Genomic DNA, 12,609 nt, shown 5'->3' with positions numbered 1-12,609 from the left:
ATATTCTTACAAAGGCAATACTTTAGGGTGAAGCCAGTTCCATAAGTCATGTCACGTATTCTGACATCACTAAATCATGCCATCAGAAAAATGTTGGAACTCGGGCCATGTTTTAAATCAAGATCCTAAGCATATAATTCTCCAGCAGCTTTCTAAACATCCAGCTAAGCCCAGATTCAACTCACACAAGATTTAAGACAAAATAAATTTACAGCTAGTTAAGTAAACTCTCCAATTACTGACCCCAAAATATCCCTCCTTCTGTTGAAATACTGAACTGTAACACTATTGGTGGTGAGGGAGGAAGGTGGGGGCTCAAAAGTCTAAGTAGATAAATACTCACGAGGATTCTGGATCTTCACGGATGACTCTGGATCAGGGTGCTGCTTATGTATCACCTGAGTGCAAATCTGTTCAATTAGAATCTACAAAGTAAAAAAGTAAACTTAGATATTAGTTTAATGGTGGATTTTTTTTTGCACAAAGACCATTTTACCTTAAGTTTCACTGGATCATCAAAAGGAATCAGCATTAGCATTCTTTCAATTACTGTGTAAAACAGGATATTTGGATTCCAAAAAACATTAGATGTAATTACCATACATGTTTTTGTTAAATCAAAATTAGAAAAAAAACCACAATTAATAATGAAAACACACTTGTTATGCCAATTTTATAGTTTATCTATTATAGTTTATTACCTATGTAAAATGAGTTACATATTACCAACAAACACCAGTAAATTTCTTTTATGTTAATTTCAAAAATTGGTCATTACAAACCTTTATGATCTTATAGTATCTAGAATCCTATCAGATCAAATTTGCCGGCAATTTCTAACTGGGTCTTCTAAAAAAATCAAAAACCTAAAAGACTGGTGTCTAACTACGTAAGTACCTCAAAGAGGACATTGTATGTGGTCATGCTGATTAAACTTGTTTGAAGCATCAGTCTTTCAGCTAGCAGTGAGAACAAACCATGCCCAAGCATCACTTCAGCTTTCCTCCTACAGGTAAAGGGACAAAAAAATCATCTCAAAACAATTTTACTGTACGTTGATATCTACACAGAATCAGAAACATAAAACTTTTCCATGACACAAAATTCCCTACTTTCCACCAAAAAACCTAATGTTCACAGACACAAAGAGGCTTGAGAAATACTTGAAAATAGTTCCACTTAATAAATCAAGATGTGTTGCTTCTGAGTACGTAAGAAAAGGTAAGACCCTAAAATTGTCACCCAGCTTATTTTAGATAAGTTTGATTTAAAGTGAAGGAAAAAATTAATACTGCTAAGCACTAAATAGGCAGAGAGGCAAAATAAAAAAATTACAATAGGCAAATATTGTGTTGGAAGACTGTTATAAAAACATACCAAAGTTAATCAGTGATGATTAAATTTAGCCTTTAGCATCTGAAAAACCTCTCAAGGAAGCTACTGTGGTGGAGACCGTTTCAGAAAAGCGGAATCAAAATGTTTTAAATACACATCCAAATTATTTAAATATCCATTTTAATACTATTAATAAATCTGTGGCTAAAATAAGAACTAAATTATCAAACCACACATACTGATAGCATGGCGACACTGTGATACGTATCATCACTTCAAATCTTATTGCAAGAATTTTAATATATGGTGGGTGAACCGCCATCCTATTCTAGTTCTGAAGACAAAATGTTATAGAAGAAATTTAGAAAGACCTTCACAAAGCAATGAATTAAAAGCAGCAAGTTTTAATATTAAAATTGGAGTTAAAAATGACAAAAGCGCTGAACACAAACTGAGATAATCTGTACATGTAAAGTTTACATGAAGACTGATCAGAAAGCTGAATTCTGATCTGATACTCACTTGGGTGCCAGATGTTTTAAAAAATATCCCAAAGCTTTGAGGGCTTGCACTCTAATCCCTTCACTTTTAGATGCCAGGAGTTTGTAGATAACTCTGAATGAGAAAAACAAGAAATTGTCCTGAGCTACAAAATTTTGGGATTTACATAAAAGAATGACCAAGTAAAAGATAACTGCTCATCAAAGTTACCTAGATGAACTTCAGGAAGAAAGATACCACTGCTATTTAAGTGCCTAAAAGTTTCACATACTTCAAATTTGATAATGTCATGTCATAACTTAAATTTGTCTGCAGTTGCTTTCACTAAAGTGGAAAATTTCAAAGCAAAAGCTTTCTGAATAACTTCCATAGAGGCCCACTCTCTAATGGGCAATCAGGCGTGTTATTATGGTATGGCATTATGGTAATAAACAGTATTTATTAAGTGCTTACTGTGGACACAGAACTGTACTAAGCTCTTGAGAAAGTTGGTAGAGGAAAGGAGCTTACAGTCTACAGGGGGAAAGAGAGACATTAAAATAAATTAGGTATAGGGAAATGGAGTCTAAGAGTATTTACAGAAGTATCAGTGGACTGCGAAGAGTATCAAAATGCTTAAGGGGAACACAGCCAAGTTATTTTTTGAGACAGAGGGCAGGGCAGAGAGGACAATAAAGGGCTTAATCTGGGAAGGCCTCTTGAAGGAAATGTGATTTTAAGAGGGTCATAATAATAATAATAATAATAATGTTGGTATTTGTTAAGCACTTAATATGTGCAGAGCACTGTTCTAGGCGCTGGGGTAGATACAGGGTAATCAGGTTGTCCCATGTGAGGCTCACAGTCTTAATCCCTATTTTACAGATGAGGTAACTGAGGCCCAGAGAAGTGAAGTGACTTGCCCACAGTCACACAGCTGACAAGTGGCAGAGCCAGGATTCGAACCCATGATCCCTGACTCCCAAGCCCAGGCTCTTTCCACTGAGCCACGCTGCTTCTCTAGTCATGAAGGTGGGGAAAGTGGTGAACTGTCAGATAAGAAGGGGGAAGGAGTTGCAGGCCTCAAGAAGAATGTAGGCAAGGGGGAGAGATAGATGAGACTGGGATACATAGGAATAGATTGGTGGTAGAGGAGCAGAGTGTGGGGTTGGGTTGCAGTCGAGAGATCAGTGAAGAGGTTGACACAGTAGTCAGGATGAGATGTGATAAGTGTTGGATCAGTGTGGTACCAGTTTGGATGCAGAGGAAAGGAGGGATTCTAAAGATGCTGTGAGGGTAGATCCATCAGGATACATTAACAGATTGAAAGTATGGGTTGAATGAAAGAAACGAGCCAAGGACAATGCCAAGGCTTGTGAGAAAGGAAGAATGGTGGTCCTGTCCACAGCGACAGGAAAGTCACGGAGAAGACAGGGTTTGGGCAGAAAGATCAGTAATTCTGTTTGAGGTGTCGGCGGGACTTCCAAATAGAGATATCCTCGAGGCAAAAGGAAATATAAGATAGCAAAGGAGAGGTGAGGGCTGGAGTTGGATTGATTGAAGAGGTAAATCTGAGGATCATCCACACAGAAATGGTAGCTGAAGCCATGGAAGTGAATGAGTTTACCGAGTGGCTATAGATGGGGGATAGAAGGAGACCCAGAACTGAACCCAGAGGGAGCAATTTAAGCAACACTCCTTAAATCTTAAAAATTGGGTTTCAAACTTCACGCACTACTATAAGGAATTTTAGAGTTCTCATGTACACATTTTTATAGTATAAAACGTACTCGTATCGTCAGCTGAGATACTCCCTGATCACCCCAGACTCCACTGAGGATTTTACTTACTAGGATTAATACAGAGCAATCTCTATATCAGAGGTGAAACATGCATAATAATTTATAAATACCTCTGAAAAGACAATGTGCAGGAAACACACAAGCTCTCAAAACAAATAGAGGCAAGAAATGTTTTGGTAATAATGAACTGAGTGCTTTTTTCCTCTACCTTTCCAATGGAGAACACGAATTAAGACATGCACTAGTATGCTAATCTGAGTGAGCCACAATGCAAGTAAAGAGTTTAGCAATGGTTTTCTAAAATTTTCCTCCATCTCTGTGGAACCCCCCCAAAAAATATGAAGACTGAACTGTACTTATTGAGCACTTACTGAGCACTCTGCTATGCCCCTAAGAGAGTACAATGGAATTGGCTGACACAATCCCTGTCTGCAAGGAGTTTATAATCTATGGGGCTCCACATCCAATCACAGGCTCTTTTCTTGCAAAGAAACATCTTTAGTCACAAGAAATACACAGCTTCTGAAATGGCTGCTTGTAAAGAAGTAAAAATAAGAAGTGAGAAATTGCTAACATTTTAATTCCTACGAAAATGAACACAAGTTCAGATGGGACCATGGGGCCCAGCTTCAGGACTGGTTTAGGGAAGGCAAAGCTTTCAATTTGATTTGGTCTAACTTGGATTCAAAAACCACCTTCACAAGTTGTGCCTATTTAAAGCTTGTAAAGCTCCATGAAGGTCAGAATAATAATAATGATGGTACTTGTTAAGTGTTTACTTTGTGCCAAGCACTGTTCTAAGTATTGTGGTACAACTGGGGATGAGGAACAACGGCTGAAGGCACTTGTGCAATATGCAATTTTTCACTTGGTTTGTTCCAGGAACCCACAAATACAATTGTGCGTGAGTAAATACTCTTGCCTCAGGGATGGAGCCAGACCCAAACCCATCACATATCTGGTTACCACAGTCTCAGGATGCAATTTGAGCCAGACCATGCTGGTGATTTTGAGCCTGAGCAGAACTGAAACTGTGGATAACAAACCCCATAGCTAACACTTCTTTTATTCATGTAATCATCCATTGATTTAGTGAAAAACCCAGTTTCAGAATGGAGAAAATTTAAAAGAAAATAGAAAGTCTAGCCTAATGTTTATTTGGAAGGTCACAAAATATACTGTAGGTTTTCCCCCTCAATCACTACCAAACTGGGGGATTGTTCTGATCTGATTTCATGAAAATCTGCATGTCTGTGGTGTTCTACTTAGCAAATACTGAGGCACAGACAGCAGTAGGCGTTGCCTAGTATTTTTAAATATTTTATTATCAGTAATTATAATTTCTGATGATTCACATGTCTCTATCCACTTCTACCAACTCACAACTTAGATCAAAGGATTGATCTGAATACAATAGGTACTTTTTACTGCTTGACACGCAGAATCTAGAATATCAATTTACATTTGCTAAATTTAGAGGAATACTTTTTTTTCCCCCAAACGGCATTTATTAAGAACTTATTAAGTGCCATGCACTATATTAAGTGCTGGGGTAGATACAAGCTAATCAGATTGGACAAAGTCCATGTCCCACATGGGGCTCAAGGTCTTAATCCTCATTTTACAGAGGAGGTAACTGAGGCACAAAAAAGTTAAGTGACACAGCATACAAGTGACAGAGCTGGGATTAGAACCCAGGTCCTTCTGGCTTGTAGGCACATGCTGTATCGACTCTTAGTTCTCTCAGCTTCTCATTTTGCTTAACGTTAGTGGACTTACCCTAGAACTGCTAAATCCGCCTGCCTCTCCCCGCTTTAGTCTATACTTCACTCCACTGCACGGATTACCTTTCTACAGAAATGCTCTGGGTATGTCATTCCCTTCCTCAAAAACTTCCAGTGGCTGCCCATCAACTTTCACATGAAGCAAAAACTCCTCACTCATGGCTTCAAAGCTCTCCATCACCTTGCCCCCTCCTACCTCACCTCCCTTCTGTCCTTCTACAGTCCACCCCATACACTCCGCTACTCTGCCGCTAACCTCCTCACTGTGCCTCATTCTTGCCTGTCCCGTCAACCCCTGGCCCACATCCAACCGCTGACCTGGAATGCCCTCCCTCCTCACGTCTGCCAAACTAACTCTCTTCCCCTCTTCAAAGCCCTACTGAGAGCTCACCTCCTCCAGGAGGCCTTCCCAGACTAAGCCCTCCCTTTCCCTCTGCCCTCCCCATTCCCCCAATCCCTCCCTCTGCTCTACCCACTTCCCTTCCCCACAGCACTTCTGTATTTTTGTATATATCATTTATTCCTCTATTTTATAAATGATGTGTATATATCTATGATTGTATTTATCTACTTTGACAATACTGATGCCTGACTACTTGTTTGGCTTTACAGTCTGCCTTGCCCTTTTAGTCTATAAGCCTATTGTTGGGCAGGAACTGTCTCTATCTGTTGCCGAACCATACATTCCAAGCGCTTAATACAGTGCTCTGCACACAGTAAGTGCTGAATATGACAATGAATGAATGAATAAATGAAAGTGGTTTTGACAATAACTTCATTTCCACATCAATTCATTTGATTGTAAGATCCTCAATGTCATGAACTACTCTTCTGCTTCTGCTGTACACACCCAAGCACTTCGCACTACGCTCCTCAATGCAACAGGCAGACCTTAAACTGTATTAATAAAGACTGATCATTATAATGAAGCCGACCTGTGGTACTCTATGTGCATAAATTTAGATTCGGACAATATCAACCAACTGGGGAGTGATTTGAAAGGCAATCCGTTGTTATAATTTATGCACTTCTAGAAAGATGCTATTAGAAAAGAAAACTAGCAAATTTCGTAAATTTCCAAGGCACCTGCACAACACGATATCTAGAACTAAGCGCTTAGTTCAGTGCTCTGCACACAGTAAGCACTCAATTAATATGACTGAATGAATGAACTAGCTATTTTGAGATTTCACATACAGTCCTTTGTAAAGAATCAAAAATATCAATTGTGAATTTAAAGGGCTCCCTTTTCTGAGTCTTTCGTATGGCATTTATAAGAACCCACATGTGCACAGTCCCACATTGAGCACTTTTATTTTTCTCTGCACAGCTGACCACGATCTAATATTAATTATATTTGTTTATTAATGGAAGCTCCGTATTTTAATACCAGAAATTAAATATTGATTCTACTGTGGGTTCTATTCTTTCTCCACAGGCAATTCTTCCTGCATCATACCATTTGTTTAGAGAAAGCTCTTAGGTCTTGGTCAATTAATCATGATCTAAGAAGTTACATTTGTTAAATCCGCTCACCCCCTCCGATCATACCTCACTGATTTCATTCAATAGTATTTATTGAGCGCTTACTATGTGCAGAGCACTGTACTAAGCGCTTGGAATGTACAAATCAGTAACAGATAGAGACAGTCCCTGCCCTTTGACAAGCTTACAGTCCTTAGTCCAACACAGCCCACACGCTTTGCTCCTCAAAATACCAACCTACTCAGGGTACCGCGATCTCATCTACCTCACTGATGAATCATTCAGTCCATATCGCCCCACTCCTCAAAAACCCCCAACGGTTGTCCATCCACCTCCGTATCCAAACACAAACTCATTACAATCGACTTTAAAGAACTCAATCAGCTCTCTACCCCCTATGTCACTTAGTTGATTCCCTGAGGTAATTGAGGCACAGAGAAGTTGAGTGACTTGCCCAAGGTCACACAGCAGACCAGTGGCAGAGCCGGGATTGGAACCCACGACCTCTGACTCCCAAGCCCGGCCTCTTTCCACTAAGCCACGCTGTAGAGGCACTTAATAAATACCGCCGATTAACTGGGAGTCTGCACTTTGACCGTTGGCTTCCTGTTGGCGGCTACCACCCAAGTGGTAGGACTGACAGGCCACAGCTGCATTGGTCCTTGCTCTTGTGGCCCAAGCCACAGGTAGATGGTGGAAGGTGAGAGTGAGATACTGTATCTGTTCTCTCTCCCCATTTATCTGTCCTCTTTCTCTAGCTGCTTTTCTTGCTTTTTGGCCACTTCTCCTGAAATCTACATCCCTCCATCTGTCCCGTTTTGAGCACCCAAAAATATAATCGCCACTGACTCTGGATGTCACTTGTATTTTATTTGAGAAGCAGTGTGGTCTAGAGGGAAGAGCATGGGCTTGGGAGTCAGAGGACCCGAGTTCTAATCCTGACTCTGCCACTTGCCTGCTGGGTGACTTTGGGTAAGTCACTTAGCTTCTCTGTGCCTCAGTTACCTCATCTGTAAAATGGGGATTGAGACCATGAGCCCCACATGGGATAAACTGATAACCTTGTGTCTACTCCAGCACTTAGAACATAATAAGTGCTTAACAAATACCATCATTAAGAGCTTAGTACAGTGCTCTGCACACAGTAAGCCCTCAAAAAATATGATTGAATTAATGAAATGAGAGCTTGGTCAGGAAAGACCTCTTGGAGTTATTTTTAGGAGGGCTTTTAAGTGGGGAGAGTCATGGTCTCTCTGATATGAAGTGAGAGGGAGTTCCAGGCCAGAAGGAGGATGGGGACAAGGGTTTGGTGACAGGATAGACAAATTGAGATTCAGAGAGTAGGTCAGCACTGGAGGAGCAAATTTTACAGATGGAGTTGTATTATTCATTCAATAGTATTTATTGATTGCTTACTATGTGCAGAGCACTGTACTAAGCGCTTGGAATGTACAAATCAGTAACAGATAGAGACAGTCCCTGCCCTTTGACAAGCTTACAGTCCTTAGTCCAACACAGCCCACACGCTTTGCTCCTCAAAATACCAACCTACTCAGGGTACCTCAATCTCATCTACCTCACTGTTGAATCATTCAGTCCATATCGCCCCACTCCTCAAAAACCCCCAACGGTTGTCCATCCACCTCCGTATCCAAACACAAACTCATTACAATCGACTTTAAAGAACTCAATCAGCTCTCTTCCCCCTATGTCACTTAGTTCGTTCATTCATTCAATAGTATTTATTGAGCGCTTACTATGTGCAGAGCACTGTACTAAGCGCTTGGAATGAACAAGCCGGTAACAGAGACAGTCCCTGCCGTTTGACGGGCTTACAGTCTAATCGGGGGAGACAGACAAGAACAATGGCAATTCCCTAATACAACTCCATCTGTAAAATTTGCTCCTCCAGTGCTAACCTACTCTCTGAATCTCAATTTGTCTATCCTGTCACCAAAGCAAGAAAAGCAGCTAGAGAAAGAGGACAGATAAATGGGGAGAGAGAACAGATACAGTATCTCACTCTCACCTTCCACCACCTACCTATGGCTTGGGCCACAAGAGCAAGGACCAATGCAGCTGTGGCCTGTCAGTCCTACCACTTGGGTGGTAGCCGCCAACAGGAAGCCAACGGTTAAAGTGCAGACTCCCAGTTAATTGGTGGTATTTATTAAGTGCCTCTGCAGCGTGGCTTAGTGGAAAGAGCCCAGGCTTGGGAGTCAGAGGTCGTGAGTTCCAATCCCGGCTCTGCCACGGGTCTGCTGTGTGACCTTGGGCAAGTCACTCAACTTCTCTGTGCCTCAATTACCCCATCTGTAAAATGGGGATTGAGACTGAGAGCCTCATGTGGGACAATCTGATTAGGTGTATCTCCCCCAGTGCATAGAATAGTGCTCAGAGTAAGCACTTAACAAACACCATTATTATTATTAAGTGCTAAGCATTGCACTTAGCACCTGGGGGTGGGGTCACAACAAAGCGAGGGATAGATTCCTGATACCAAGGAGTTTACAATTTAATGGCTTCCGTGCTGTAGTTATTATTTGGGGGACCTACATTTTCACCACACTGTAGCCAAAATGGTTCCATAAATCATGGTCACCAGAGAACATGGTGTCCCGAAGATGCACTAGGAAAGGGTGTATCGTGACTGTGGTTTCCCCACTTCTGCTACTGCTGTTGCAACTAGCTCTACTCTACACAACGCTACTGCTCCTCCTTGTCACAACCACAGACTACGGACACCTCAGCTTCAAGTGGGATCCTAGTGGACAATTTGGATGGTAAAACAGCTGTCAAAAGGGGATCACCCTGATGAATCTGGGACACCTGGTCACCTACCAAGAGTCACCCCAGTCAATGGTAGGGGATAGTTCCCAAATCCCTTCATTCCTATTCTAGTTTCTATCCACTAAGCCGGAGGTCATAGATCGGGGGATCCCTCGACCCCTTGAGGATACTTCCAAGCACTGCTGTAGCAATATCCATTTTATCAGACGTGAAGACTGTGGGTATGTGTGCAGAAAGGGACCTGTATGAAAGGAGAGGAGGGAGTGATACATGAGTAGGAGGTATGCGATGGGGAGGAGAGAAACCTTGAAACCCCGGAGCTCATTTGATACTCATCTTCTCCAATCAATCTTTTCAGACAAATCCCACCTGCTCCCAACCCATCATTCAAATTTTTCCTTCCCTTTTGATCAGCACTTGGATACATCTCTGAATTCATCTCTGTAGCTGATTGTGTATTTAGATAGAAAGCTCCTTGACGGCAAGGAGTGTCTTACTGTACTCTCCGCCTGATCGGGACCAGCATTCTTGCACCTTTAACACTAATTCTTCAGATTTATTTTGAGCGATTGGTACCAGCTGAGGAATGAGATGGTATGCAGACACAAACAGCATTTAATCTCTGCTCATCTTGCTTTCCTCACACTTTCTGTACTTACTTTTAGCTTAGCTATCCAGCTGGGGAATGGTGAATTCAGTATGGCTAGAGGTGAGCAGGTGCTCTGACAATAGAAAGAACCTGCACCACCTGATTTCATGACTGCCTTCCACTTCAGTAAGAAAGAAATGAAAAAACTGCATTTTCTACCACAAGGGAAATTTGGCATTTAGACCTGCCTCTGCTCCCTAAAATCCCTACAAAACAGGATCAAATGCAGACAGAATCCATTTGCATGAGAAACAAAAGAAGTCATGAAACAGAATGGGAAACTGAAATAAATTACATTTCAAAAGACTTCGTTCCTATTTCATATCCTAATTTCAGTCCCAACTTCACTGGGCAAACTCAGGCAAGTCACCTAAATCATTCCAAACCTGATTTTAACAACAAAAGATTTAGCAACACTAGCATTTCTCCTCCCAGAAATGCTGTAATTCAAAATTTCCAAAAAACAATGTGATATGCTTTGAGCAGAGATAGATAAGTGCTGTCTGCACTGCAATTTTTCAAATAGAGGGTTTTTTTTTTCCTACTCCCCTTTTCAGAGAAGAAGGCAGTTCGCCATTCCTAAAAGAGAAGTCAGTGTTGTTCACTTCAGAGGTAAATTTCAGGAGAAAATTCATGCTTGTAAAAATCAAAAAATGTCAAATATAGTTTTAATTATTAAAGTTTCATAGGGGAAGCAAGAATGTGTAATTGTTCACTATTAGCTCAAAAAACAGAAATGAAAGTAGAAAAAGAGCAATGAGATAATGCCAGAGAAGTCATTAAAAAAGGACAGTTCTGTTATGTAAGATTTTAATGTAATATTTTTAGACCAATTTTTATAACATTATTTGTCTATAATAAAGGCAATCAGTAAATCCACAGCTAATAACTGTTGTTAGAGAAAGAAACGAGCCACCAAGTACCAGCCAGGAAAGCTCCTGGTATTTCTCAAGTGCCCAGAACGTACCTGAGCCTAACCAGCAAAAGCAAAACATAAGGGAACTTTCTCAACTGAGGAAGTTTATGACCTGATTTCAACGAGGACCAATCACGGACAGAAATCTCCAAAAGTCAGGATCCAGCATATGACACGAAGAGATTTTTTGGAAAAACTTAATACAGTCAGAAATTTTAACCGGATGAAAAGCTGGCGGGAGTAAAAGTCCCCAGGTAGGATGAGGCCTGGAAACAGCAACTGACAAAAGCACACATGAAACTGAATGCAGAAAGAAGAGAAGCTTCGTTGCGTAGAAACATTTTTATGCTTTAGTTAAACATTAATTCCGGAAGGAGCAAAGATAGCATTTTGCTTATATTTTATACGTTCTCCTGGCAAAAATCTAAGATAATATCATTGAGGATTTCAGAGCCAAGAAGGTCTATGTGGTGCAGGCTGAAATTCTCCAAAGCAGTGGTATTTAAGAGTACACTGATCACAATGCACTAAACTGAGATCTCGCTAAGTATAAGAGAACCACAAAACTCATTCCTTGCCCACAAGGAGTTTATGCTCGAATGGGAGAGATGAACATTAAAGTATTTACGAACAATGGAATCAGAATACTGCAATGGATTATTGAACATGCACGAGAAGGTGGGGAGGGGCCTCATGGACATGTAAAAGCAAAAAGGAGCAGAAAAGCAACATCAAAAAGCACAGATGGAGGGTACAGCAGGAGCAGAGGAATTCTGCAGTTGACTTTTGCTCCTCCATGCTCAGGTGGTGTTTTCAGGGTCTGGGAGTCACAACAGCCACAGACTCCCAAGTGTCTAAAAGTTGTCTTTGCTTTATGGGTCTTCCTCATTTCCTGCTCACTTTCTTAATCGAGAGCAGGATAAGAGATGAAGAATATTAGAGTACAAATTCCTTGTGGGCCGAGTGCATGTCTTGGGCTTGGGTTCTTTCTCGAGTGCTTAATGGTATGCTTAGGACTCTGGCACTCAAGTAACATTGCTACTTCTGCTGTTATTACTACACCTTTTTATTTAAATTCTGTAAACTGCTCAGCCCCTTGTCTTGTATGCTGTTTTTGTATTCTGATTGCTCAAATCTTTCATTATAAGCCTGGCACAAGTCTCTTTTCCTCCTTTATACTTAGATTCTAAGCTTGTTGTGGGCAGGGAATATGTCTACCAACTCTGTTATATTGTATACTGTACTCTCCCAAATGCTTAGTACAGTTCTCCACACATAATACGTGTTCAATTAGTACAACTGATTTATTGTGAGCCCCTTGGGTGACAGAGCAGCGTGGCTCGGTGGAAAGAGCACGGGCTTTGGAGT

The 12,609-nt window shown here is 40.9% G+C and overlaps 1 protein-coding gene across 4 annotated transcripts in view; it reads right to left on the bottom strand.

The window, feature by feature from the left end:
- The window catches only part of LRBA (LPS responsive beige-like anchor protein), a 552,105-nt gene that overhangs the window by 459,489 nt on the left and 80,007 nt on the right, over positions 1–12,609 (bottom strand). For all 4 annotated transcript variants that reach the window (XM_029076638.1, XM_029076639.1, XM_029076640.1 and 1 more), the window contains exons 18-20: positions 1,858–1,950; positions 898–1,006; positions 344–425 (exon numbers count right to left, since the gene is read on the bottom strand). In XM_029076638.1, coding sequence (XP_028932471.1) covers positions 344–425; positions 898–1,006; positions 1,858–1,950 — 284 coding nt within the window. The remainder of the gene's footprint in view (positions 1–343; positions 426–897; positions 1,007–1,857; positions 1,951–12,609) is intronic.

Source organism: Ornithorhynchus anatinus, chromosome 12 (genome assembly GCF_004115215.2).
Source record: "Ornithorhynchus anatinus isolate Pmale09 chromosome 12, mOrnAna1.pri.v4, whole genome shotgun sequence".
Taxonomy (NCBI): domain Eukaryota; kingdom Metazoa; phylum Chordata; class Mammalia; order Monotremata; family Ornithorhynchidae; genus Ornithorhynchus; species Ornithorhynchus anatinus.
This window is presented reverse-complemented; position numbering and strand designations above follow the sequence as displayed.